The 27,556-nt window shown below is 45.3% G+C and overlaps 10 protein-coding genes across 10 annotated transcripts; 4 read left to right on the top strand and 6 right to left on the bottom strand.

Annotated features, from left to right (window-relative positions):
- Positions 1 to 451: 451 nt before the first annotated feature.
- Positions 452 to 1,291, bottom strand: H6S33_012980 (uncharacterized protein; the record flags this gene model as incomplete). Its single annotated transcript, XM_044844339.1, has 4 exons — positions 452 to 513; positions 593 to 1,040; positions 1,094 to 1,170; positions 1,246 to 1,291. The coding sequence occupies 4 exons, from the start codon at positions 1,289 to 1,291 to the stop codon at positions 452 to 454; spliced, it is 633 nt and encodes a 210-aa protein (XP_044694689.1).
- Positions 1,292 to 2,654: 1,363 nt separating this feature from the next.
- On the bottom strand, positions 2,655 to 4,369 carry H6S33_012979 (uncharacterized protein; the record flags this gene model as incomplete). The annotated part of the gene is made up of 3 exons (XM_044844338.1): positions 2,655 to 3,614; positions 3,687 to 3,796; positions 3,853 to 4,369. 3 exons carry the CDS (start codon positions 4,367 to 4,369, stop codon positions 2,655 to 2,657), a joined length of 1,587 nt encoding a protein of 528 aa, XP_044694688.1.
- A 517-nt stretch (positions 4,370 to 4,886) lies between these two features.
- H6S33_012978 (uncharacterized protein) lies at positions 4,887 to 8,065 on the top strand (the record flags this gene model as incomplete). Its single annotated transcript, XM_044844336.1, has 4 exons — positions 4,887 to 4,913; positions 4,993 to 6,287; positions 6,342 to 7,537; positions 7,605 to 8,065. 4 exons carry the CDS (start codon positions 4,887 to 4,889, stop codon positions 8,063 to 8,065), a joined length of 2,979 nt encoding a protein of 992 aa, XP_044694687.1.
- Positions 8,066 to 8,606: 541 nt separating this feature from the next.
- H6S33_012977 (uncharacterized protein) lies at positions 8,607 to 9,158 on the bottom strand (the record flags this gene model as incomplete). The annotated part of the gene is made up of 1 exon (XM_044844335.1): positions 8,607 to 9,158. The coding sequence occupies one exon, from the start codon at positions 9,156 to 9,158 to the stop codon at positions 8,607 to 8,609; it is 552 nt and encodes a 183-aa protein (XP_044694686.1).
- Positions 9,159 to 9,489: 331 nt separating this feature from the next.
- H6S33_012976 (uncharacterized protein) lies at positions 9,490 to 10,195 on the bottom strand (the record flags this gene model as incomplete). Its single annotated transcript, XM_044844334.1, has 4 exons — positions 9,490 to 9,607; positions 9,685 to 9,971; positions 10,037 to 10,094; positions 10,152 to 10,195. The coding sequence occupies 4 exons, from the start codon at positions 10,193 to 10,195 to the stop codon at positions 9,490 to 9,492; spliced, it is 507 nt and encodes a 168-aa protein (XP_044694685.1).
- A 979-nt stretch (positions 10,196 to 11,174) lies between these two features.
- Positions 11,175 to 12,252, top strand: H6S33_012975 (uncharacterized protein; the record flags this gene model as incomplete). Its single annotated transcript, XM_044844333.1, has 5 exons — positions 11,175 to 11,405; positions 11,526 to 11,629; positions 11,744 to 11,895; positions 11,979 to 12,107; positions 12,182 to 12,252. 5 exons carry the CDS (start codon positions 11,175 to 11,177, stop codon positions 12,250 to 12,252), a joined length of 687 nt encoding a protein of 228 aa, XP_044694684.1.
- A 4,578-nt stretch (positions 12,253 to 16,830) lies between these two features.
- Positions 16,831 to 19,291, bottom strand: H6S33_012974 (uncharacterized protein; the record flags this gene model as incomplete). Its single annotated transcript, XM_044844332.1, has 5 exons — positions 16,831 to 16,988; positions 17,124 to 18,413; positions 18,482 to 18,597; positions 18,688 to 19,015; positions 19,120 to 19,291. The coding sequence occupies 5 exons, from the start codon at positions 19,289 to 19,291 to the stop codon at positions 16,831 to 16,833; spliced, it is 2,064 nt and encodes a 687-aa protein (XP_044694683.1).
- Positions 19,292 to 20,584: 1,293 nt separating this feature from the next.
- Positions 20,585 to 22,186, top strand: H6S33_012973 (uncharacterized protein; the record flags this gene model as incomplete). Its single annotated transcript, XM_044844331.1, has 9 exons — positions 20,585 to 20,771; positions 20,839 to 20,965; positions 21,018 to 21,108; positions 21,160 to 21,291; positions 21,344 to 21,471; positions 21,535 to 21,598; positions 21,658 to 21,954; positions 22,009 to 22,054; positions 22,122 to 22,186. The coding sequence occupies 9 exons, from the start codon at positions 20,585 to 20,587 to the stop codon at positions 22,184 to 22,186; spliced, it is 1,137 nt and encodes a 378-aa protein (XP_044694682.1).
- A 2,817-nt stretch (positions 22,187 to 25,003) lies between these two features.
- H6S33_012972 (uncharacterized protein) lies at positions 25,004 to 26,108 on the top strand (the record flags this gene model as incomplete). The annotated part of the gene is made up of 4 exons (XM_044844330.1): positions 25,004 to 25,097; positions 25,166 to 25,177; positions 25,238 to 26,000; positions 26,078 to 26,108. 4 exons carry the CDS (start codon positions 25,004 to 25,006, stop codon positions 26,106 to 26,108), a joined length of 900 nt encoding a protein of 299 aa, XP_044694681.1.
- A 193-nt stretch (positions 26,109 to 26,301) lies between these two features.
- Positions 26,302 to 27,449, bottom strand: H6S33_012971 (uncharacterized protein; the record flags this gene model as incomplete). Its single annotated transcript, XM_044844329.1, has 4 exons — positions 26,302 to 26,401; positions 26,453 to 27,080; positions 27,176 to 27,340; positions 27,419 to 27,449. The coding sequence occupies 4 exons, from the start codon at positions 27,447 to 27,449 to the stop codon at positions 26,302 to 26,304; spliced, it is 924 nt and encodes a 307-aa protein (XP_044694680.1).
- Between the last annotated feature and the right edge of the window lie 107 nt (positions 27,450 to 27,556).

Here is a 27,556-nt window from a genome sequence, read left to right as displayed (position 1 = left end):
GTTTCTATGCACAATCGCTCCCTCGGAGTTTTCTGGCCCTTGGGATTCCTTAATGGTCAAGGCGTCATTATATCGAGTGATCTTGCGGGTTAAAATCACAAGGACGACTGAAATACATTAAATAGATCACAGTCCGAAGAGGGTTATAGTTCATACTTTGGTGGGGAAACAGTGGCGGACACCTCTTTATTCTGACTTCTCTCCTAAGGGATTTTGGATGACATATTCAAATATAAACAGTAAAAGTATTTACGATATCAAGGAGATCTCGAGAATGGTATTTGTATTTGTATCAGCTAACGCCGCGATCGCATCTGTATAAACTACATGTAGCTAAAGGGACCTGGACCCAGCACACGCGCGGGAGACACAGGCAAGCAAACTCAGAAAATTCATCTCGAGTTGCCGACGAAAAGTGAACAAAAAAAAAACTAAATAAGACAGAAAAAGGCTATTTTCTTCGGCCAGACGAAGAAGCTTTTGCCTCTGCCGCTGCCTTCCTCTCTTCGAGTTCTGCACCACGCCAGTTAGTTAGCGTCCCATCACTAAAAATAGTAGAATAGAGAAAGAGATATTGGGTATTATAGCATACCGGCTTTCCTCTGCCTCGCTTTCTCATCTCTTTCCTGTCTAATAATGGCCAACCTAGCCATATCCGCCCTGGCCTGATCCGTCTTTCCCTGCTCCTGCAACTTCCAATACCTCTCCTTTGCGGCAGCGGCCTCAACCGCCTCCCTCTCCTTCCTGTTCAGTGCCGAGTCCACAACTCCCGCAGCGTTAGGGTTCGCTACCGCGATAGGCGCCTTCTTCTTGACAACTGGTGCAGGCTCATCGTCCTCATCCTCGGAGCCGGACGGGAGATCGCCTGGCTCGGGCGCGGAAGCAGCTTTACGGGCAAGGGCGGCGGCTTTGCGAGCCTTGTCGGCGGCTTTACGTTCTTCGCGGGTCATCTCAGCTTTGTTGACGGGTTCATCGTCGTCGTCGTCAGACTCTTCCTCTTCGGAAGAGGACTCGACGGCGGGTTTGGGGTCGCGGGGGTCCTGTTCGGGTGTCAGAATGGGGAACGGGGCGTAGAGTAGACGGGGATAAGTACAGCCCACATGCCCTCGATTTCGCCGGAACCTTCTTCGCGGTCGAGGGGTTGGAGGTTTCTCGAGAAGTCACGGCCACCTGGGGGGAGGGGGGGTGGTTAAACATTATTGTATTGTAGTTAAGCTATGCGTACTGTGGTGAATGGGAACTTACGGCCACGGACTACCTTTCTCTTTCCACGGGGTGCTCCTGGGGCCATTTTGAAAGTTTCTGTATGTAGCGTTTGGTTGGTTTTGAAAGCAAAATATCCGATTTGCTAGTGGTTGTTCGTGGAGCGCGTAAGAAGTTTAGAGGGGTACCCTGAAGGAGACGCAGTTGGTGGGCAGTGTTGGAGGGGCTCAAATATCCACGGATTGTATGTCTACCTCAGACCTGGCATTGCAAACATACAGTACTGTAGGGATGGATAGAATTCCTTTCAGACATTTTTGCATACAATTTCCCGCTCAATAACTACATGTATTTCCTCAAGTCTTTGAACCCATTTAGTTATGTCTATGCTCATACAATCCTTTCCTCATACTTTCTGCCTCCTCGGCGGCCAATCCCGGAGAAAACCGCACCCCCCCCTAGCCCTTCCAAGCGCCCAGCCACGACCAACCACTGCGAGTATAAAATCGCGTCTTCTCTCGTGCTCTTCTTCCTCTCCCTGTTACAAAAAACCACCCCTCATATTCACTCTGTTGTCCTCGAATCTTACGGAACTTCGGAGGGGAAAATGGGGGGAAGATTGACCAACTGCCTCGTTGGATTTCGCGATCCAGCGAGGCAGCGGTGATCTCATGTCTGGTCGAAGCTCATCAATGCTGTGCCTGGACAACAATCATCGCTACATACTATACCTCCTTAAGAGCGATGGTGCTTATATCCAATGCCCATACTTCAATGCGATAACAACATAGTGACCTATTGGCTACTATGTACTTTTCTATGCGGCGGTCTTATCTGTGCTATTCGCTCAACGCTCGTGAGGGAAAAACAAAATCTACGTCGTTTTTTCGTAGAATTTTGTAACTTGTAGGAGTAATTACACCAATTAGAAGGTTCGAACCTCTGCAGCAACGGCAGTCAAAATACTCCAATCCAGTCGATATTTTCGAAGAATATCTATTGTTACTACATGCATTACTTCCTACAACCTCTATGCACAATTACAGCCTGTTGAAGGGCCTAAATCGCAATAGACAATATATGATTGATGCAACCCAAAAGACATATATGAAGAAAGGACTGGGAAATGATATAAAGGGATCTCAACCTTACAGTTAGAAAGACAAGGGAAAGGAAGGAGAAGTAGACAATATAAAGTAATGAAAGACCCCGGGCCCAAAGAGGCCAGTAGTCCGAAGCAATATGTAAGAGGAAAACATCTCACCTTGACTAAATGCATAGGGAAATCAAACCATTGGACACCATGAGGCCCATCGCAGGAAATAAAACCAACTAAATTGTAGCAGAAAACAAAAACAAAAAACAGATAACAAAAAGCCACCATCCGTGCAATCGTCAATCAATACTCTCCCATGGTCCTGTCGCTATTATAAAATTATTTGCGTAGTGCTCTATCGCTCGATTTCCATCCCTGCCTGTAGCTGCCTCTCTACTTCGCGCTCAACGTCAGTTTCCTGGTAGGCCACTACTGCGGCTTCAGTGACAGGTTCTCTTTTCATTTCTGCCATCAGAGTCTCCATAAGATGACGATCCCGCATGGTTCTATCTTCCTCCGTTAGTGCATCTCCTTCGCTAAGTGCCGCCCGGGCTGCTGCGACCGCTGCAGCGTGCTGCGAGGTCTGTCCAGCAACAGCGGGGTCTTCAGAGGCAGGATTCATGTTCGCAACGGGAGCAAACTGATGTGTATGTTGCACATCTTCCATCATGGCTGGGTCAACAGGTATATCCATCTGCGCAGCCTGTGCGATATTCGCAGCCCGGGTGGCCTCCTGGTTCTGTATCTGTTGCTGCTGTGGTGATGGCTGGCTGCGCTCACTGCTGAAACGTTCTCCTCGAACCACAGGGGCCTTGGCATGTTCTTTACATTCGGCGCAATTCCTGATAACCTGAGATACAGTTTCCTTGATGCGGACCCAATGGTACTTTTCGGCAATGCTTGCGGTGGTCTTATTGATACCACCGTGTGCTTGGCAATGCACTGACCTGGCAATTTCGTATTGCATTTGGCCGTCAGAAATTACTTCTTTGTCCTTTAACATTAACCTGCCATTATCAAGCTTGTAATGAGTTGCAGCAGAGCGGAGTCGGCTTTTTTCGGAGCGATCCGCTGTGGGCGGGTATTTGCCCTTTTCCAGGTAGAAACGGATCTTGTCGAAACGTTCGTCCGAGACATAGTCATCATCGTCATTAAGGTCCCGACCATAAATGATGGCGTCGATAGGTTGAGAGTGCCCACGGAGTCGGCCAGCACCTTTAACTTTTCCTATGCGCTTGAAACCCAACCCATCCCAAATCTTTAGAGAAGCTGTATTTGTTTCGTAAACTAAGTTGAATATTGAGTAGGTGAACCCCTGATAAGAAGAAAGCAGTTAGTGTGGAGGAACACGGAACCCGATTGAGTAAATAAGCCAAGCAACACATACAAGCTTCGGTGCGTACTCAAGATATGCTTCTCCCATATGCTTTCCACAGCCTTTCCCTCGAGAAGCATGCGTAGTCAAAAACCCACCACTACATACATGCGAACTGCGGCCTTGTAGGAGAGAAAATCAGTATTTGAAACAGATTCTCATATTAACCTTGTCTTACCTGGATAGTTAGGTTTGACGTAAAAGGTACCAAGGCACTGAGTTGCCCAATCCCGTTCCTCAAGGAGGTTATTGGTCTCTTCTTTCCCACCCATCAACATTACGGCAGCAAATGTACCGAACCAGAACTGTTGGAACTGCTCGATATCCATAGGCTGGTCAAACGGGCACGTATCACCCCGCTCGAGCTCCTCATTGAACTGATTGAGTAGAAACTCAATCAGTGAAGCGGGGATCATGCTAGGATGAGTGACTGGGTGAATAGTCGCTATCGAAACGTGATCTCGCAAATATACAGCCCGGGGATTAAGGTGTACATTCTGGTTAGGTGCGGGAATCGACGGAGCATTTGGGTCGTCGAGAATTGAAGACTTACGCTGGAACCCCTGGTGATGTTGTACTTGCTGCTGCTGCGGCTGCTGCTGCTGCTGTTGTTGTTGTTGTTGCTGATTTTGCTGATGCTGATCATCACGCAACTGAAGCTCTGTCTGCTGCTGCTGAACCTGGAGATCGGGCATGATGGATTGTACTCCCAGCTGCCGGTAGATGTGGGCTTTGGATCAGGCGGCGTAGATTGTAGACCGGATAGTTCTTCTGGGAACGACGTTCGACGGAATAACTGGGAACGTGCGGCAGTGTGCAAGATTTCCCTCTAACAACGAAAACGCAAGGCTCCACAGACAGGGAATTCTCGGGGTAGCAGCGGGTGAGTTTGAGGAATTTGGGGATAACGGGATGTGGAAAAACGCTTGGACTTAGTAAGGCGATGGAGTTGAAGCAGTGCGCTTCAGTGCAAGCCAGCTGAACAAAGGCATTATGTAGCCAAAGAAGACAGTAGTTTACATGTTCGGCCTAGTTCCACTTATACACATGACTCATCTTTCACCCTTGGAGACGAACCACATGATATATAGATAAGATTCTAAGATAAGATAAGATATGTACATACGTTGTCAGAAATTTTGGAACAGTGGCAAACGGCTGTTTGTTTCAACCTCAGGATATCGATTGTCCCACCGCCTTTCTCCGCTGATAATGCTCAAAAACTCAAGGACTTCATTGGTATTTCACCAATTTTACCTCAATTGACTTGAGAAATCTAGAGTTTTGAGGCTTTGGTTTTGCTAATGGTGTGATTTAGACGCCTTCCGGACTACCGCTATGCGTTTTCTGTGCAGTACGGAATTCCTCAGCCCGTAACCAACGGTTGCTATTCCGACAACTTCATACCACCGGCCCGAGATTGGAAGGAGAACAAGCCGGATCCACTGGAGAACGTTATAAAGGATATGCAGGATTTACAAAAAAACTTCCGACGGCTATAAGGGAGAACAAATGGGATCCATCTAATTCGGTTACATCGGGGAGTTCTGGGATAGACAGAGCAATCCTCTCATCTTTTGCGCCCCCCCGAAATAGCGGTAGTAGTTGGCCCAGGAATGAAGGCGCTCCCGCACCTCCCAGAATCAACCGCGTGAGTATTTCTGGACAGGAGGGGCGTAGGGATGCTGGATCCAATAGGTGGTCAACTGAGGGATATGGACGAGGAGGGGTGGCGCAAAATCAGGAAGGAGGTAGCATAGTTCGAGGTGGCTACCAAGGTTTTAATCGACAAGCACGCCCTCCAATGCCAGGGAGGACCACTCCTTCTCAACAAGATGGATACGCTCCAAGAGAGGGTTACAGCCGGGGCGGGTACAATCGAGGAGATGGATACAATCCGAGGGGTACAGCTACTGTGAGAGAATATATCCCGAGAGAGCCGAGTATCGCGAGAGAATATACCCCGAGAGAACCATATACTGCGAGAGGATATGCCCCAAGAGAATATACATCAAAAGATAGATACGCACAAAGAGATCCATTTGCCTCGGGGGGTGGATACGCCCCAAGGGACGGGTATAATCCGGGAACTCCATCATTCAGCGAGACCTATGTTCCAAAGCAACAAACATGGAATGCTGGCAATAGAGATGAATCAGAAGTCAAAAAATCGGAGTCCCTCGCTCAAGAAGAAACCATCACTCGACCTTTAGAAGTTACTCTCAATGATTATCAGAAACGACGAGCGGGGAGATCTCGAGATAAGTCGCAAAACAGGCTTCTTTACGATGATTTTGAATCTGCAATATTAGAGGAAGGAGAAGTACTATCGCGTAAAGACAAGAAAGCCGCTAAGAAGGCCAAGAAACGAGAGAAAAAGGAATATGCTCCAAAAATGATACCCCTGTATCTTCCGGAATATATCAGTATACCAAATCTAGCAAAAGCGTTGAAGGTCAGGCTGGAAGATTTCACACTGCAGATGGAGCAGATGGGCTTCACTGAAGTGAGCCATGATCACATTTTGAACGCGGAAACAGCGGGTCTTATTGCTCAAGAGTTTAATTATGAGCCGATCATTGACAATAGCAAAGAGCGCGACTTACTTCCACGGTAAGATCGTCATAATAGTCATCAATGGAAGGGCAGGTTTTTAACATTATACAGACCCCCGCCAGAAGACCGTTCTATACTCCCACAACGTCCCCCGGTCGTCACTATAATGGGTCATGTCGACCACGGCAAAACATCGCTCTTGGACTGGCTCCGAAAAGCATCTGTTGCTGCTACTGAGCACGGAGGTATCACGCAACACATTGGTGCCTTCTCAGTGAATATGTCTACTGGGGAAAACATCACTTTCCTTGATACTCCCGGCCACGCAGCTTTTTTGACTATGCGAGAGCGGGGAGCAAATGTTACTGATATTGTCATTCTCGTAGTTGCTGCCGATGACTCTGTGATGCCACAGACGATAGAGGCGATCAAACATGCGAGGGCTGCAAACGTTCCCATAATTGTAGCGGCAAATAAAATTGACAAGGAGGACGCGGATGTCGAAAAGGTAAAACAGGATCTTGCTAGATACGGTGTTGATGTGGAAGACTATGGTGGCGATACACAGGTCGTATGTGTATCCGCGAAGACTGGGCAGGGCATGGACGATTTAGCGGAGGCGGCCATTACCCTTAGCGAAGTTCTGGATATGCGGGCAGAGGTGGATGGCCCTTGCGAAGGTTGGGTTCTTGAAGCTGGTACTCAGCGAGGCGGGCATATTGCAACTGTATTAGTTCGGAGAGGGACGCTTCGATTAGGCGATTCTATTGTCGCGGGTACTACTTGGGCCAAGGTCCGTCAACTCATCAACGAACGTGGCGTCGAAGTAGAATTCGCTACACCCGGAACCCCTATACAAGTTTTGGGTTGGAAAGATCAGCCTGAAGCAGGAAAGCTCGCAATACAGGCAGATAGCGAAGCAAAGGCCAAAGATGTGATCGAATTTCGTATCGAAAGGGCTGAACGGCTTCGCCAAGCGGCTGATATGGAAGCAATCAATGAAAAGAGGCGTTTGCACAGAGAGATGGAAGAGATGGAAGCTACGATCAGAGAGGAAGCTATTGAGAAAAAAGAGGACCCTGATGCTGCAGTGCTTGCGTGGGAGAAGACTTCCAAGAAAGAGGTTGCCGCTCAGTCAAAATGCCAAGAGGTTGGGTTTGTCGTCAAGGGTGATGTTGGTGGATCGGTTGAGGCAGTAGTTGCTTCGGTTGAAGAACTTGGGAATGACGAAGTTAGGGCGAAGGTCGTCCGAAGTAACTTTGGAAATGTGAGCGAGTTTGATGTTGACTATGCAGCAGCTATCGATGGTATGATTTATTCACTGTTCTACTTGTGCATCGAGTGAGTTCTCATGACTGAATCAATTGTTCATAGGATACATTCTTTGCTTCAACCTCACGCCTGATCCCGAGATTATCGTTTACGCACGTAATAAAGGTGTGACGATACTCGTACATAATGTCATTTATCATCTTATTGAAGATGCCAAACGGGTACTCTCGGATCGCCTATCACCAACCGTAATTACCAAGATTACTGGAGAGGCGGATATCGAAGTAGTGTTTAGTTATAACATTAAAGCGAAGGTATACAAACCTGTTGCGGGTTGTAAGGTAAAAACAGGTATAGTCACGAAGAACAGCAAAGTTAGAGTTCTCAGGGATGGGGAGACTATTTTCGAGGGGTTGTTGGAAAGTTTGAAAAATGTCAAGAAAGATGTGACAGAGATGAGGAAGGGAACGGAATGCGGGATTGGGTTCGAGGGTTGGGGTGACTTTCAAGTGGGCGATGTGGTACAATGCTACGAGGAAACCTTTGAGCCGAGGAGCTTGTAAGACAAACCTTAGAGTATTTCTGTACAGGGCATCTATTTCATAACCTTGCATAAAATCTAGACGGGTGTTTTGAGCTATTTAGGGAATCTTATCACTGGCGGAGTCTGTGGATTCATGGGTCTGATATTATATCTCTACTCTCAATTTGTATCATAATACTCTACTGCAACTACATTCGTTCTGGGTAGGTAGAATACTCTCTGGAAAACACATTATGTATATATATATTAATACCAAAGTCACGGAATATTAGGATGTGGACAATGCTTATGTAGTATTTACGTCCAGGTTTTCGTATAAGGTACTTGTACGTCATGCTCATGTGTGTATACATGTATACATGTACTTAAGTGATTCAACCACAAATCATTGTTAATACATACTAAGTATAATCATAATATGTCCATTGTGCAGATGCAGTGTAACTGTCATATGTATTTGTTGGTCTATCAGATTTATTCATAAATATCCCTTCAAATAATTTAAGTAGGTCTCTATAGGGACACCTTTGTGAGGGATAAATCAAATACATGTATTACGATTAAACCACCCTTTGTGTCCGAGCTAAACGAGCCGCAGCCGGTCTAGATGAAACTTGATGGCCCTTATCAAAACCTGGAATATGAATGACTTCCCTCAGTTCTCTCCAGCTGAATATCATTTCCTCTGTAAATTCGAATATTTCCGTGGATTGAGCCTTGATACTATTCGGAGTATCATCTCCCATCCTTCCCAATTCAGATCTAAGTGTCCCCCAGTCATTCAGCCTGGCATGCAATTCGGCAGTCAATTTGGGAAATCTTTTGCCCTGGGCTTGAAGACCTCCTTGGGCAAATCCAACAGCAAAACGAAAGCGAATCGAATCATCCTCATCGAAGGTCGAGTACTCATTGATTTTGTTAAACGACTTGATCATAGTATGGGCATCCCATTCGACATATACAGCTGGGTCTGTGCCAGGGGGTGCCAGAACTTCCTTGATGTACTGGTATAGCCGGATAACATTTTTTCTTACATCCAGTATCTTATCGTCGGTAAGTCGAAGGGCTTGCTGGAGCTCCCTCGCATTCGATTTGTATGTGGGTTTCTCCATTGGCAATGAACAGGGCGCTATACGGGTGACAGGCACTTATATACTTGGTAAAATAGAACAAAGAATCTTGTCTTGGGATTCCTACCCTGGAATTAGCTCTAGGTATTAGTAATTGTGCCTAGATGAATACAACACAAGTGAACAAAGAAAAAAACCAGATTGATACAAAGGCTTTAAGCTTGAGTATAGGTCTAGATTTCAATACCCATAGCTAGACATTTCAAATGACTAAACCTTAACTTTCACCGAGTAAATGTTAATTAAAAGGAAAACATGCTTTTGATATTGCTCTAATTCCACCCGAAAACGTTTATCTACATCTCAAACCTGTCTAGTGACCTGCCGGGAAATCTCTACCAACTGTCCTTACAACAAATTCCCTCTCTAGTCTTCGGGTCTGGGCTTTAAACTCCTCTACCTCTTGGTAGCAGTCCAGAGGTGTCCGGTCACTAATGCTGAGATTAGTCCATACTCTCAGAGGAACTCCCCAAATGATTTCGAGAAAGACAAAAGCAGGGATCCATACTTTGATCGCAAGCATTTAATAACATTGTCCCTGGCTTTCTCCACATCTTTGTCCAGCTCATGCACCTTCGGGATACCGTTCAGTCTTTGCCTCAGCGCATCTAGCTCTGCCTGGACCTTCTCCCTCCCAGGGTTTTTTTCTACGCCGCCATGCTTCTTGTCTTCGGCCGTAAGCTTCTCCTCAAGGTCGTTGAGAATCTGCGATTCGCGCTGCTGGAGGCGTTGGAGCTCAGACTCGACACGGGACTGGATGTGTAGTTCGAGGGTTTTCTCGCGAGTGGAGTCGGTCTATCGGTGATCATTAAGTTAGACTTTTATGATCATTTTGCCCACGGGAGAGGGTGGGGGTCAACCTCGGAGGAGGACTGCAACGACTCGACGAGATCGTTTGAAAATCGCACAGGCGTCTCGCTACTATCCTGTTAGCGGTATTTCATTACTTTAAGCAATTAGAAAACGCAGACATACCCGTAAAAGACGTGCTCTGTTGGTTTACTGCTTCCGGAACCCATTGCTGCTGGAGAAATTGTGCTTGCGGCGGATGGATCCGGGTTCACGAGGGAAAAATAAAGTGACATTGAAACAGTTATCCGAGGTGGAGTTCCAAATAGTACAGCTAGTATGCGTAAAATGAAGAACGTATGGCAGTTGCACAAAGTATCACTCAGTAAGATCGTTTGATGATTAAGCATGGCGCCAGCTTCCCCCGAAACCTTCTTTATGCCAGTGAACAGGCTTCACAGACATCATACACTTTTGCGTTAGCATCTCAATATTTAATTTATGCCGAGCAGCACTCTCACCAGTAATTATTATTTGTCCGTTGTTCGGTACTTCATTACTGGTATAGAGCACGTGAGGAACATAAATGTTTCTGGATTACATGTATTTACGAGATACGCATGCATGTGTGCCTCATTTGAACTGCGAGTATGTATTTCCTGTTCCTTAATCACAGTATAAATAGACCAACGTGCATTCTATCCATTGGACTTGCACCGATTCATAAGTATATGACTTGAGCAAATGAATAATTCGTACATCATGAAATATTTTTTCAAACTCTCCATTATATACTGGAGCACGGGGACGGTTCAATTATTACATATAGCGTGAGTATGCTTTAGCGGGATTCAACCCTGAAGTTTACTTTAAAAGTAAAATGGCAAAGCGAACAAAGAGCAAATGGCTTCTAAGAATCGGTTATGCAACTCAAGTCATAATAAAAAAGTCCTATGCGTGATGCATGACTGACTGACTGCCAAGCCCTAGGCCTGTTGTGCCGTTGGTCAACCCCACCATCATTCCCCTCTCTTGATGCAACTCCCACCCTCGCCCCTCCATCCCACCCATCCACACATCTCATCCACACATCACCCCTTACATCGTTGTGTTTACTACCTTCGCCAGTGTTAAGGTCAAACACTACCTCTATTTCCCCCAGAATATTTCTTCCTGAAAGCTAGACGAACCCTCTCTATTACTGCTACCATGACTGACACTGTCGAAACTACCCCTGCGGCCCAGGAGGAGAAAGCCGTCGAGACCCCCGTTGCCGCCACTGAAGTGAAAACAGAAGAGCCCAAGAAGTCTGTTACCTCTGATAATGTCTTCGCCATGTTTGGCGGTGGAGGACCAAAGCCAAAGAGAGAGGAAAAAGATGACGATGAAGAGCCCAAGGCTTCAAAGGAAGCTTCTGGTTCTGCTGGCGCTGTTGGCGAGGTTCGTTCTTATTGTGATATTTTTGGTGGTGGTTGTACCTGACTAGTCAACAACACCTACTAGTAGTTAGGGTCTAGTTAAAATCTACTGTGCTGACATAGTGAATGTGCCGCTTTTTAGGAAGAAGCACCTGAATCACCGGATGTCCACTTTGAGCCTCTAGTCAGCCTCGAGAAGATCGATGTCAAGACCAACGAAGAGTCTGAGGAGCAGGCATTCAAGATGTAAGTCTTTGCCGCTGCGATTAAGCTATCGCTACTTCCATCCTTCTTGTGGATCCTTTAGCAGCAAATCATGGGGAAAACTCCAGTTTTATAGGCTAACAAGGCTTTGTTCAGGCGCGCCAAGTTGTTCAAGTTCGACAAGGAATCTCGTGAGTGGAAGGAGCGTGGTACTGGTGACGTGAGACTCCTCAAGCACAAGGAGAACGGTAAGACCAGGCTCGTTATGCGAAGAGATAAGACTCTTAAGGTTTGCGCCAACCACTATAGTAAGTTTGCACTGTCCTCATTTCTGCACCCAAATGAGGTGGGAAATTAGTTCTAAAATAGAGACTAATATAACTCTTCACAGTCGTTCCCGACATGAAGCTCTCTCCAAATGTTGGCAGCGACAGAAGTTGGGTATGGAACACCTCCGCCGACGTAAGCGAGGGTGAACCAGAGGCACAGACTCTAGCCATCCGTTTTGCCAACATTGAAAGCAAGTCCTACCTCTCTCTAGATCCGTTACCATTTCTCAAAGAAACTCGATACTAACTGCTTTCCTCTCTCCAGACGCAAACCTGTTCAAGGAGGCCTTCATCAAGGCTCAACAGGAGAACGAGGCACTCATTGCTAAGGAGTAATGGAAAATTTATTTTGTGTTGTGCAAACCTAACAAACTACATAATGAATGAATGGCTGTCTTGTCCTTTTTTTTTTTTTCCTTACTCAATACTTTACTGCTAGCGCAATAGGCATAGTACAAATGCTTTTACTTTGGGATGTTGTGGTAGTCATTTTCGTAAACTACGTGTAGTCTTCAACGATATCATAATGCTGTTCCTGTAAAGGAAAGGTACGCATATACATGCATGCAAAGAGGATCATGCACATCCAAAACGAGAATAGAGTAGAAATAAATGCAGTCATCGATACATGAATGTACTCTACTTGCTACCGCATACGTACAGCGGTAGGTAATAAATGATGGAACGCCCTGAGACACAGTGATACCTGTTTTAGGTAAAACGCCACCAACATACGGTGTTTGCAGGTATAACTGTACCTCAGGGCGTTCCGTCGCTTGTTACCTGCCGCTGTGCGTGCGTGTATGTAGACGCACTCCTGGGGAGTATGGGGTACGACCAACTCCTCCAAAATAGTAGTAGTTATTGGTCACTCCTGAAAGTTAAGAACAGCTCTCCATATTCCTATAAGAACAGTGCCTATTCTCAAGAATTTTCTTTTATTACTTTTTGAATTTAGGTAAAATTAGCCATATTCCCGGGATTGCGTCTACAACGTCGGATTGAAGCCGCGGCCGCCCAGACAAAAAAGGCAATTGGTATTGGTCTAAAGTTTGCAAAAAGGTGAGCTCTTATTGCCTGCCAGATTACTCGCCACAGTTCTATACTCTACATACATATCTGACAAAATATCTATCACAGATATAATATGTATTTTTTTCTTGTTGCATAAAACAACCCCATACGTACGATGTAGAGATCATCCCTTCAAAATTTCGAGGTTCGATTTACGTACTTTGTATGGGATTGCCGGGTGACAAAAGTAACCGTGATTTTGCGTAGCAACCAGCAAAAATTGCCCAAATCGACCAACTCCCAAAGTCGGTTCTCGAGATTCATACCCAAGGGATAGGTTCTATCAATCTAAGGCTTTCTGATTATACAATCCTTTATTTCATATCTATTATGGTTGTGGAGTTATACTTGTTTCAAGACGCATTCCCATACAAAATCTGGTTGCAATGTAAAATCACGGTTACTTTTGTCACCCAGCAATGCGTTCTTCTAACCAAACATGGTATAGCTAAAAGAAACAAGAGATGACTCCCTTCGACCAGAGTCGAACTGGTGACCAACCGGTAAGCAAGCAATTACAGCCGGGTGTGATACCAACTACACCACAAAGGGATACATGTATAACTGAGTCAAAGTGTATCCAATTGATTTAAGTAACATAGCATCTCTATCACGAAAACTCACTCGGACATAACGTTCGAACTGTAAATAAGTGCTGGAAGTACGTTCGTACAAGTCTAAATAGTATAAGCTTCCTCATTGTAATCACGAAGCATTTCTATTGGTCACAACAGCCTAGATAGAGGCACATATAGACAAAGAACTGCTTTTGATCTGGGAAGGGATCGAAGGGAGTCGACATCGAAAGCGCAAGCTGACAGAATTGTGGGTATTATCATATATCAACTTTGAACTCCCAGATATATCTTCAGAAGGGGTAAAACTATCTCTTTGTGAACTACGCATTAACCTAGAATTCGAACTCGTGCGAGCGAGGAGGGGTCGGTGTGCCGCGTAGCGGTACCCGATCCCGATCGTGAGCCCTTTGTTGAGAAAGAAGGACTAATATATATTAGCTAAGTACATGTGCTCATGCCAGAGGTTTTAACAATTCGGACCAGTAATAGCATGAGCTGAACGTAAATAGATTGGACAGCACCATTTCACTTCGAAGGTTTAGCGAATGTGGTAATTATAAGACAGACAGAACAAATCAACCTCCATGCACTAAATGGACAAATCCTCAATCGATTCATTTACTCACTACATGCGTATTATATAGTGCGGCCGGAGGCCGCACTGCACTTGTATTTAATAAAGCAATTCATTTATTTTGTACAGAAGATTGCAACCAATTGATTGATTGATAGATTCATTCGTGAATATAACCTTCCAGATGCTATGAACTAATTTATTAGCACCGTTTGATATATTATACTTGTGTTGTTCTACGAAATGAAGCCGATGATGTAGATACATGTAGTACATGTATTAACATTTAGAAGTATTTCTTGTACTAGCTTTCTCTTATTGTATTAGGCTTGAATGGGTTTAGTAGTACTGTAGCGAGCACTGTGATTGGTACCTCAGCTGCCAGCAGGCGATTTTTGTCCCTTAATTACATGTATAGTACGATGTCAGGTCAGCAAAACCTCTGTACCATAACTTGAGATGTCAGTAATAGTAAGAAACGAAAAAGCTTGATATCCCATAGGTAGGGGTATGTTAGTGTGGTCCACGAGCCGCTCAAGCCTGACCGGCTTGTGATATCAGTGCTTGGGCTCGGCTTGCATGTTAAAAGCTCGAGGGCTTGAGCCTGGCTCGAGCCAAAAGGAATCAGTCTTGGTGAATGAGTCCATTTTTCATGAATATATAACGAGATGTATGAACTCCGCAACTTCCAACTGTGTTTTAGTACCCTCCAATGGCCACTACAAACTTCCCGTTCATGCCAGTATGAAAAAACGACTTCACAAGCCGGCTCAAGCTGAGCCGGCCTATGGGCTCGAGCCGGCCCGGCTCGTGAAGGGTTGGGCTTGGACAGGCTTGAGCCAGTCCGGCTCGTGGACTACACTAGGGTATGTCTATACTAGAGAACTCCGATATCACTAGAAAACCGTAAGTATACCCTAGCAAGAAATTGCTTACCAGTACCAAATCGGTCCTGTATGTACCGTAAATATAAACTGACAGTTAGCCAAGACGTATACGTACCAACCACAGTGTTCGCTACAGTAGTACACGTACGTATTACTCGCTCTCCTCCATAAGAACCTGAAAATACAGGTGCCGGAGACAGTGATACTTTGTATGGGGAATTTTCGTGACCCCACACAAATTATCTCTGTCATAAGTAGACACCTACATTTTTAGGTTCTTATGGAGGAGAGCGAGTAATACGTACTTAAATCTCTTAAAAGCATTGTTCCCGAGAGCTCTCCGTGCGTAATAACCAGATTCACAGGAAATGTATAGTGCTATTAAAAACAAAAATAAAACTTACAATTTTAATAACTGAACGAGTGATTGTTTGTGACTAATAATTTTCTGTAATAATTTTGAATTCTGATTTGTCAGAGCAGAAACCCTAACCCTATATGGCAACGGCTCACTCAAATAAAACGTCGGGGACCCTGACACATTGATTAAAGGGGTACAACTGGGTGATAGGTGAGGGGTTCTCTTACTATCTGGGGAGATGGAATAGGGTCATTGATTTGGGGGGTCGAGCAAAAGTTCTCGTAGTAACTCACGGCCCCTAATATACATATGTGGTACGGACGATAACCACTTCATAAGGCTAGCATTCAAGCCCGCAAACTACTGGCTCTAAATATAGGTAAACAGAAAGGCTAATAGTGATAGCTTTTACCTGACAACATGTACAGCCGCATTCGAAAAGTACTGGCACCCTACTATATTGAGTCGTTCATGAATTGTAGCCCACCAATAACCATGGCACTCGCGTATACTCAACTTATTGACAGGTATGACCGCAATAGAGACATTGCAGCTCTCTGATAACGGTCTCGAATATTAGAATTGCAAAAGTAGAAAGGACTACCTCGTGAGTTTAGCCCGAAGGTGCCAAAACTTTTCGAATGCGGCTGTACAGACATAAATACATGTACGCCAGATAAACATGCCAAACGGAATCAATGGGGATAGACGACTCAAGGCTACGTATTTACGTGATTTTGAGAGGGTTTTACGTACGCGTTCGTCTAGTTTCATATATCTATTCGTAATAAATAGAGCTCTTGCTGGTCTGGTACGTTGGGAAAGATTCCTCAATTGACTGTATTTCTGGGTGACCAGAGCATTGATTCTATCAAGAGCCAAGTCGATTTTAAACATTTATTTTATTTTAGACCTGGAGTAAAGAAAATACACAATAACTTATCAAGTAGTCGAGCTTTTGATCAAGCTTATTTGAAAGAGGAAAAAGAGAGGGAAAAAAACGGAAATAATTCTCGCGCCTATACTCCGCCCACCACCGTTTCGCCTCCCGTAAGCCATTTCCCAATACGATCCCATTCATACAACTTTCCTTACAGCAGGAGTGGCCAACATTCAAACCCGTCAAAACAAAGCAACACCAACGAGGGTGGAAAGAGTACAGAAAGGAAAGAGAAAGAGCGGCAGGAAAAAAAGAAAAGAAACCATGCATCCCCTCACGGTAACATTTAAATGGGGTTTCATCCCGTCTTTTGTGAGGGTGAAATGCATCCTCTATTCTATACACAGGGACGTATTTTTTTTAAAATGTCACAGAGCTATAAAGGCATAAGTAACATGACAAGAAAAGCTAGCCCCCAAATCCACGAAACGAAAAGAACGATAAGATAGATTTGAGAGAGAAGCGATTAAAGAAAAGAATGTTATAGATATATATATATCCTATTCACCCAATGCTTTGAAGTCACTTGGCCGGATTCTTTTAGGCCTTTGGTGTCGGTGCGGGTTTACTGGTTTCCTCATGTATGGGCTGTCCTCCTCGCTTGGAAACGGCTCGCTGAATACGGTTTTCTGCTGGTTTGGAAAGTATCCAAACTTGGCTACCCGTGCCGCCTCTTGTTGTTGCTGTTGGTACTGCTGAATCATATATGGGTTCATTATCTGGTTGTTTCCGTTCGGGCCCATCGGTCTTGGACCTCCGCTCAACGCCCTGCCCATCCCGTTCATGCCCATACCGGGACCCATACCCATACCCATACCTCCTTGATTCATGCCGGGATTCATGTATCCTCCTCCCATGCCATTCATTCCGTTCATGCCCATTCTCATGTTCCCAACGCCCATGCCATCCATCCCGCCGTTCATACCGTTCATACCGTTCATTCCATTCATGCCCATCATGCCGTTCGGGGCATTTGGCAAATATTGATTACTGTTATTACCATTGTAATAGGTACCGTCCATACCATGCATCCCGCCGTTCATATTATCCATGCCGTTCATACCGGGCTGATACTGGTTATACCCATTATGGTATTGCTGCTGCTGTTGCTGCTGCGGTGCTTGCTGTTGGTGCTGAATCTGCTGGTGTTGATGTTGATGTTGATGATGTTGATGTTGCTGCTGTTGCTGCGGGGGTGGTGTATTCTGATGTTGGTTCTGTTGAGGAAACTGTTGGTGAAACGGCTGTTGCTGCGCTTGCGGCCCTTGCTGTGGCACATTAAACATCTGACCATTGCCACCATACACACTACTAGGGATAGGCTGGTGTTGTTGTTGAATAGGAGGCTGTTGATATTGGGGAGGGTTTCTCATAGCGGCAGGCCCGCGAGGGACCTGAGGTCCAAGCTCATCCTCGGCAGGTCTTTTCCTAGAAGTAGATGACGAACTGACAGATGAAACAGTGGAAGACAGCGGACTTTTCCCATTCGTAGCCAAATTCGGACCATCTCTGGCCTTTACAGTAAGCCCGGGGGTTACAGAAGGACTCATTGATTTCTCCCTATCCTTGATCTCCTTTCCCTTCAAATACTCTTCGACCTTACTCCTTGTTTCGTTATCAACCACCAAGGAGTCCAAGAGAATATCCTTGGCCTCACAATTCGGACAAATAAAATCCGATTCCAACAAAGCGGTCTGAATACATTCCTCGCAATACACTTTTCCGCAGCAAGGAGTCTTGGAAGCACCACGAATAAGTTTATGGCACATTAGACATTCAATCCCCCTGTCCTGTAGTTCCTTATTTCCAACAGGAGTGGAAGACTTTGCAGTCGTTGCAGCTTTCTTCTGATAGGATTCCCAAGACGCTTGATCCGGCTGAGCAACGACATACTCTCCATCAGCATTCACCATGACAGAGGTAGTGTTAGCATGAGGCGTAGTGCTTTCATCATCGGCGGATGGTGGAAGGGGCTTCTCAACAGCTTTGAGAAAGCTGCGAGGGATGCCGGTCGTACGCTTGATTCGGGTACGACCATCAAAAGTTGGATCAGCGTTTGTAGGACATTGCTGGATCCAGTGGCCTGCATTCATTAGTACCATGATATGTGAATATATAAATACATATATGTTTGTTTTTGGTATTCCTTACCTTTCTCGCCACAACGATAACAAATGTATCCATTGGGTGGCGGGTGAGCAGGAGCTGGTGCATTGTTTTTCTTGAAGCCGCCCTGGCCTCCACCTCCACGATGGATTGGGGTAGCACTATAAAGCGCAATTACGCAGCATGTCAGTATTCATGGCAATGACGAAGAAATCATAAAAAATCCATCATATTCAAAACTATATACGCACTTGGCCATCTGCTCCTGGGTTTTATTCCATTGCTCGCTCGAAGCCTGAAACATTGCAGCGATTTTATCTTCCTCAGAATCACCTGTTCCTCCACCACTACTCAGCCCAGGGAAATTACTACCATTATTTGAGACTGGCTCCGCTTTTTTCACAGCAGTAGGCCCATTCCCAAAGTTCTTTTCCCGACGACCTGCATTAGGAAGTGCATTCATGGGCATCTTTCCACTAACATATCGCTGCGCAGTTCCGCGTCCGGGTTTAGACGGAGGCAGGCGACGGGCAATGATAGGTGTAGAACGTGGGATGATAGTAGTATCGTCGTCATATTCTAAGTGTCAAAGATAATTAGCCAGGTTACATGAGAAAAAATCATAAGCTGGAAATAATCAGTCCATCAGCGCAAAAAAAAAAAAAAAAAAAAAAAATTCATACCTTCACCTGTTTCTTGGTGATTAATCGCCAAATCAAAATCTGTTCCATCACCTAGTCGATGAATGGTTATGATTTGCCGCTTAAGCTCAAAAACTGATATTCCGGTCCCGTCGAAAGTAACTCTCGACATCTCCTGTTGAGATTTAAATTTGAAAAATACCGATGAAGACATAATGGCGATTCCAGTTCCTAACACTTAAACAAACAAAAAAAGGCACAAATTCCCCCTGCTGTTGTTGATGGTGACAATCGGTCGTGACGTTCGTCACAATGGACGATTTGCAAGGAATGGAGCTATGCGACTTTTTTCTTTTCTTTTTGATGAGAATGGAAAAAGAGGTTGATTATACCACTTTCGTGTGAGTGACTCGAGGAAAATAGGAGGGGGAGAACTAAATGATGGAAAATCGGTCTGGAAAAAGACAAACCGAAACTACACAGGATAGGACTCTTTTCTTTCTCGCCAATCTTCTTTTTTTCTTTTTTCTTGCCTTGTCTTGTTGAGATGATGTTTTCGATTCAGGACACCAATGAAACACAGTAATCCGAAACCTTTAATGCCAAACAAATAATAACCCAGCCGATGAAAAAAAAAAAAAAAAGAGCTGTAGACAGAGGAAACAGGAGGGGAATAAACAGAATAATGATCTGACACGAAGGGTATGCTCTCTTTCTTCTGGGTAAAGCCAAAGTTCTGGCAACAAAGATGGAAAAAAGGAGAACCCCTCAACACGGAGGTGACGCGGTTGGATGTGAGAAACTTAAGCAAATAGATGACAAGAGTCCAAAGTATATATCCCACGTAACTCCAAATCTAAAAGATGGGAGACTCTGAAATTTCCCAAGTTTCCCGCGTGATTGGGGGGAGGGGGATAATTGTACCAACTCTGCGCGTGGCGATAGAGTGAATTAACGTGATGTGAAAACCGGAGAACTGCTTCTGTCAGGATGAATTTGATGGAAGTGTCGTTGAAAAGTGTCGTTACGATGATTATATTAGTGGAGCCGACGGAACCATAGGCCGTCAAGACGATGTCGTGAGAATGGGTTGGTGTAATGATGGCGGCGACAAGGCGGCTTGAAGAAGAAGGATGAAAAGGCCCCTTGGTGTTGGAAATAGGTCTTCCGATTGGGTAGTGAGGTCATTTGTCAGCGGGGTCACCAGTGGTATCTAGCCACAATACCCAGCTCTACTCACCCAAGCGGAACTTTAAGTCACAAACAGTAAAGCCCTAGAGTAGAGGCGGTGCAGCTGCAATAATTCAACGACCCGGTCCTTCGTCTAGCCTGGTCTGTATGAGGCGAAAAAGTTCCTAATCCCGGCCCTGGTCCATCAAACCCACCATTACTCCCCTCTCAGACTTTCTCACTCCCTCCCATCTTTCTACATCTAAATATCTCCCATCATTCTCCATCCTCTTTAACTCCCTCAATTTGTCCTCCGTGCCTGGACGTTCCATCCAAAATGCTTTTCAATCCTGCAAAGTCTTTTGTATCGCGCATCGCCGGTCATGCTGTCCGGAAACCTATCTCCAGTGTACCCCGAGTAACGGCTTTTCCAGCAGCTCTTAGAATACAGCAGCAGCAGAGAGGAATGGCTAGCGCTGGTACTAAAGACTACACTGTTAGAGATGCTCTGAATGAAGCCCTTGGTAGGTTTCCGTTTTTAACAATTCAAAAATCATTGAAAGATAGATATCGCTAATAAAATTATTGTAGCTGAGGAGTTGGAGAGAGATGAGAAGGTTTTCATCATGGGCGAGGAAGTTGCGCAGTACAACGGAGCATACAAAGTTACCAAAGGCCTGTTGGATAGATTTGGCGATAAGCGGGTTATTGACACTCCGTAAGTCTGCCTTCCATACTGTCATGACCTATGTACTAACTGCTGAGCGCAGAATTACCGAACATGGTTTCGCCGGTCTTGGTGTTGGAGCTGCACTTGCTGGTCTTAACCCTGTAGTTGAATTCATGACTTGGAATTTTGCTGTTAGTTAGGCCCTATTATCTATAAGGCATAGATGCTAATATTTCTGATAGATGCAAGCTATTGATCAAATCATCAACTCTGGAGCCAAAACCCATTATATGAGTGGTGGTATTCAGCCCTGCAGCATCACCTTCCGTGGCCCCAACGGGTTTGCCTCTGGTGTCGCCGCCCAGCACTCGCAGGTATGTTCCACAGGTATATTACAATTCGAAGGACAAGCTAACCTCCAGCCAGGATTACTCTGCGTGGTACGGAAGCATCCCTGGCTTGAAAGTAGTCACCCCATGGAGCGCCGAAGATGCGAAGGGTCTGTTGAAGGCTGCCATCAGAGACCCCAATCCAGTTATGGTTCTTGAGAACGAGTACAGCCCCAGGAAGCTTAATTGTGGCCAAATTATACATTATTAACCATCTTCGACCTTTAGACTATTATATGGGCAAACTTTCCCCATGTCCGAGGAAGCTCAGAAGAGCGACTTTGTTCTCCCTGTAGGTATCCAGAATTCTAGGTTTGACTGGGCGCATAACTAAAACTATAATACTTCTAGATTGGAAAAGCAAAAGTTGAGCGTGTTGGGAAAGATCTTACCATTGTGACACTGTCCCGCTGTGTCGGCCAGGCACTCACAGCTGCGGAGAACATCAAAAAAAAGTACGACGTTGAGGTTGAGGTCATCAACCTACGTTCAGTAAAGCCTCTTGATGTCGAGACCATCATCAAGTCCGTTAAGAAGACCAATCACCTCATTGCTCTTGAGAGCGGTTTCCCTAGCTTTGGTGTCTCCAGTGAGATTTTGGCGCTGAGCATGGAATACATGTTTGACTTTTTGGATGCCCCTGCTCAGGTAGGTCTAATCCTAACTCGTTTCTGAAACCAATTTTTACTAAATCTTTAACAGAGAATCACTGGTGCTGAGGTTCCAACACCATACGCCATCGGACTTGGTAAATTATTCCCAATTATATGGTTTCTTAATATTCGTTTCTGGCTAGATACTAACGCATTTTACAGAGGCTCTTTCTTTCCCCGACGAGGCACTCATCGAAAAGAAGATCGTCCAGCTCCTGAGACTGTAGATAAGTTGTTGATATCAGGAGAGAAATATTAGGGTTAGAGTTGGACTGCGGCTGACGGTGGCGGAGACGAAACTCATGGAGGTGTAATTCTCACTTTCTAATGGAAGTTCTACTTTTTTTCATGACACGATTGATTTCTGCATCGTGAGATGTCCAATTCATTCCGATTCCTTGATCACCGCGCATTTTAAGTCTTCATTTCTTTCTTTTTTAGGTGTAGGGATAGAGCGATACCACGGTTGAATTGTTTATGAATTAGGGTAAAGAGTAGAATAAACACTTAAAATATTTTTGGGAAAGAATACTCATGCGTTTATTAAATGGTCGGAATTCTTAGTAGGGATTTGGTTGCAACGATATCCGACCATTTAATGAACGCCCGAGTATTATACATAGTTTATCTCCTTACTGACACAATGTGTGCTGTGGGTATTGTAGGCTCTAATACCTGTGTGAAGCTTTGTTGGGAAGTGGCAGCCCAACAGAGGCTGATGAAGCTTGGCGAGCCAGGTGCTCGATTTTACTTTCCCTGGACATGATCCGGGTAAGTCTTGGTTTCAACCCCCACGCGGCTTGTCGGCCACCTTAACAAGTGCATAAAGTAGGTTAGTAGAGTAATCCGAGTTCGAAAAGAGCTACCTGGAGTAAATAATAATACGGGTAATGTTTCGCCTCCGTCAGCTATTGTCATTCGAAGACCCCATAGAAATACCCTCGTGCTCAAAGCGGTCTACAAAATGCGAGATTTAGTGTGTAGTGGGTATTCTTCGAACCAGATGTGCTGTTAATAATATCAGCCTTATGGCCATTCTAGCTTCTTACAGGTGTAGAGATCGTCAGGAATATTCCGGAACAAACTATACTTAAACTATCGGAAATTATTTACAATTTCAGGAAAGATAGAAAGCAAAAGCGGACAGCGGGAGCAAAGGATATCACTAGCACTGAAAGAAGATGCAGGCACGAAGTAGACCCTGCCAAGGCCACTAGTACATAACCGAAATATGTACCTACCTACATGTATGTTTAGGGTTGTGTACCCTGAACTGACTACAATTGCAACCATATCCTCAACCAGACGTACCTACAAGTAGAAACAGCGTTAGAAGCCTTTTAGTGGAACTGAGATCTAATACCCTCGTAGCCACAAATCAACCACGGAGTATGTACCTGTTTATCACCTGATGGGATTGCATATATATCCAGTTGACTATCATTGGTGTTCCGTTTTATTATCCTAATTATCGTAAAGGGTTTGGCCGGCTCTTCAAATCCGTACACATCCCCAAAAAGATATAACGAGACTACATCCAGGATCTTTCCCAGGGGGAATCTTTCTTTATCACCACGCAAAGCACTACTAATCAAGAAATCATGCGATTTCTCATGGAGCTTCCGAAAACGAATCACTGTCTAAGATATAGAGTCTCCAATCTCGGCCGCCAGCGGAAAATAAACCTTATAAGGCATACAAAGGGGCTATAATGCTAATATACATACCTGGGGGGGATTGTGTTGATAGTTCAATAAACCCAACTTCTGCCAAAAAGAAAGATATTATTAATCCTCACTGGTTACACAGTCTCGTCTACAGCTTGATCGTGTAGAAATTACAAGACATGGGTGTTCTATTACCCATAGCCAATGTCTTGAAATACGACCAGATACCCGTGTCTACCGCCACCATCACTCGCTGCGTCCGACAGTGCGAAGAAGCTCGTACATTGCACACAGGTACATGTATATGTATGGCTTCTATCAAACTGGGCTATTCTGTTCTCGACTCTTCGGCAAGAGAATGACAATATATTTAAAATATATATAACTAACTTCACAGGGCATATCCTCCATTTACCGCCCTAGTCAGCAAAAGGTGACAGGTTTTAACGAGTGGATACAACTACGTAGAGCTGCGGTAACACCGGGTCTAGAGAGATAAGGCGGTATATTCTACTGACGGTGTATCAGTTTTACCCACATATCCAGTGTTAATTGTCACCGTATGGACTGTAAAGAGATTCCAACGTTCTACCCAGAGTGCCTGCATGATATTTACTCTAGGACCAACATGTACTTGTGCTTAGTATAGTAGCATAGGCATATCAAACCTTACAGTAAACATTTGGTAATACTCGCGCGGCCGGTTTGAAGCCGCTCAAAGAACTGTGGCGAGTGATCTGGCAGCCAATAAGAGCTCACGTTTTTGCATTATTCAGATCAATTACCTTTTCTGTCTGAGCGGCTTCAATCCGGCAGCGCGAGTAGTTGAGTTATCATCATGCCACGGCTTGAGGGTTTGGAGAGTAAAGAAAAACCTCCCCAGAGCTTGATGTATATCCGGCTAAACAGTTCCAAAAATGCTGTTATTGGTTGTTTAGACGTTTGTACCCTAAAAAAAAGCTAATGTGGAAACGGAGGATGCATGTACTCGGTTGCACCCTCAAGTTAGACATCCTCCCTCACTCGAACACATGGCTACCAGCCCCTGTTTGGGTAGATGATTATCAGCGAAAAAGATCAACCTACGACGCTATTGGTTCGTGAAGAGCATTAATGTAAATCAAACATTTGGTTGCTGCCGAATTATAAGGTCCTGACATTCAAGCTGTGTAGCAATTAAACGTCTAAGCGCAGCTAGCGCAACCCCGGTGAGCAGTAAGCACGCGATGGCGGGGTTGACCCGATTACCTCATCCTGGGGTGAAACTATGTGCGCTAAGTTGCGCTCCGACACCACCAAACAAGCTCTGTGCGTACTGCATTCCCTCGTTCCCTACCGCTTTCGGCCTCTTCCTTTCTTTCTAGAGTACGGTAAAACATGGAGGTTCAAGAAAAAGATGAAGGAAGCCTTGTGAGGTCTTTGAAGGATCTTTTCGCCGGCGCTGTTGGTGGTATCGCGCAGGTGTTGATCGGTACGTACATAAATTTCTAGGTTTTGGCAGAAGCTAAGCTCAATCAATTGCTAACTTGCGAATTTTAGGCCAGCCATTCGGTGCGGAACTTTTTCCCAGATACCAGTTAGTAGATAGTTACTGACTCACATTCCCTGTAGATATTGTCAAAGTGCGCCTTCAAACCACCAGTCAATACTCTAATGCTCTTGATGCTGCTACCCAAATTTACAAAAACGAAGGCGCCCTCGCTTTTTACAAGGGAACATTGACCCCACTCGTCGGTATTGGTGCTTGCGTGTCAATCCAATTCGGTGCATTTCACGAAGCTCGTCGTCGCATTGCCGAGTATAATGCCGTGAAGCACCCACAGCGCAAGGAACTCACATACAGCCAGTACTACCTTGCCGGTGCAGCTGCGGGTCTTGCCAACTCTGTCATCTCGGGTCCCATTGAACATGTGAGGATTCGCCTTCAGACCCAGCCACATGGGGATGCAAGGCTTTACAATGGCCCACTGGACTGTATCAAGAAGCTTGTTGCTACTGGGGGCATCAGGCACGGGCTTTACAGAGGGGAAATGGTCACAATCCTTAGGGAGGCCCAGGCATACGGTGTCTGGTTTTTGACGTTCGAGTACTTGATGAATATGGAATCAAGGAAGGTCAGACGTGAGGACATCCCGGCGTGGAAAATTGCGCTGTACGGTGGGCTTGCTGGAGAGGCACTTTGGCTGGGGAGCTATCCCCTCGATGTGGTTAAGAGCAAAATGCAGACAGATAAGTTGGGCGACGACAAAATCTATAAGAGCATGACAGATTGTTTCAGGAAGGTATGGCAGAAGGAGGGAATGAGTGGGTTTTGGAAAGGATTGGGACCGACGTGCCTAAGAGCTATGCCGGTGTCTGCAGGGACGTTCTTTGTGTATGTTGCTTGTTTTTCTCATCCCGTCCCCTTTACTTTCCACCTGACTGATTTCACCAACTAATCTGGATCTATAGGGTTGAAATGACTATGAGAGCAATCAAATAGATATGAAAACTCAATTCTTAGCGCGAAGGAACAGCCCGAACTAACATATTGATACCCACTTGCTGGTAACGATGCTTTCCACGGAACCGTAAGGTTCAGTCTCTATAGATATACAGTTGTACATAAGGTCAAAACAAATATTTACATTTATCATTCTATCTTTTCTGTCTGTAGCCTTATTACATGTAAAGATTTAATTTGAAGTCTGCATTTCCGCATCCCTGATCCTTGCGTTTCGTCCGGCTTCTCCTGCTCTACCGAGAATTCCAGCAACGAGTTGTACAGCTCTCAAGCTTTAAGGGGAATTAGCAAAAATAAGACTAACATAGATGGTAAAAACAAACCTGTCATCATTACACGGAATAGGGTAAGTAACCCTCGTAGGATCAACGTCGGTGTCAATGATCGCAATGGTGGGCACTCCGGCCAACGCGCACTCATGTAAGGTTACCTTATTTTCTAGGGGCGAAAAGCAAACAACCAGATCTGGAGTAATAGGGTTTGCTCCCTCAATTGGCTTCTCTGACACTACACGATCTCTCATGTCCTTCTCTACAACGGTTCCCCATTCGAGAATTTTCTGAGAATTCGTGATTGTTCCTGGAACCCACCAGTCGAAAACGTGGTATCCGCCAGCCAATTTTGCAGCCTGGACTACACAGCGGGCTTGACCTTCACGGGTACCAAGAAAGAGAATAACACCACCCTTACGGGCTACACCCTCGACAATCTTGGCCGCACGACGAAGGTGTGCAGCGATAATCTCAAGTGAGATGATGTGAATTCCATCACGAACACCGTAGATGTAGCGTGCGTTCCCGGGGTTCCAAAGAGAGGTGAGATGGCCGAGATGAGCACCAGATGCGAGAAGGAGCTCGAGGGTTATATCTTTGGGACTGGGTGGGTGGTTGACAAGCACATGGGGTTGGTAATGAGGAGACACTTTAGTTCCCAATCTTCCGGTAGTGTTTTCTGTACCGAGATTAGTGATCTCCCTCAAAAAAAAGAGTTTCAAGAAGCTTCAATGCGCGAAGCCGATCCGGTAACGAGGAGTGGAAAAATCATACTGAAATTCCTAGAATTGATATATGCTTCGGCAGTAGTAAAAGCCTGCTCCGGGTTCTTCTGGACTGCTTGGGCTCCATGAGATTGGTTGTTCTGCCCCAGAGTGGCCAGACTCCTGCCCCACCCTATCCTCGAGGTATTCGAAACCGATTGAAATGCCAGTCGGCCTGTATCCGCTCCTCTTCGTCAGTGACCTGGCCTGGTACCCACTTCTTCTACATCTCCCAAGTGGGGTGAATACTGACTTTCCCGTAATAGTGAATTCCTGACAATCATGGCTGGATTTCTCGTGATGGGACGAGGTGTAGTTTTTGCGGGAAGGGACGTTGGACGTCGCGATTCTAGTGACAAGGGTCGCGGCCGCTAAGCAAATTATTTGCGTT

Source organism: Morchella sextelata (genome assembly GCF_020137385.1).
Source record: "Morchella sextelata strain SCLS chromosome Unknown scls_9, whole genome shotgun sequence".
In the NCBI taxonomy this organism is placed as follows: domain Eukaryota; kingdom Fungi; phylum Ascomycota; class Pezizomycetes; order Pezizales; family Morchellaceae; genus Morchella; species Morchella sextelata.
The sequence above is the reverse complement of the archived record's forward strand: the minus strand, read 5'-3'. Positions and strand labels throughout refer to the sequence as shown.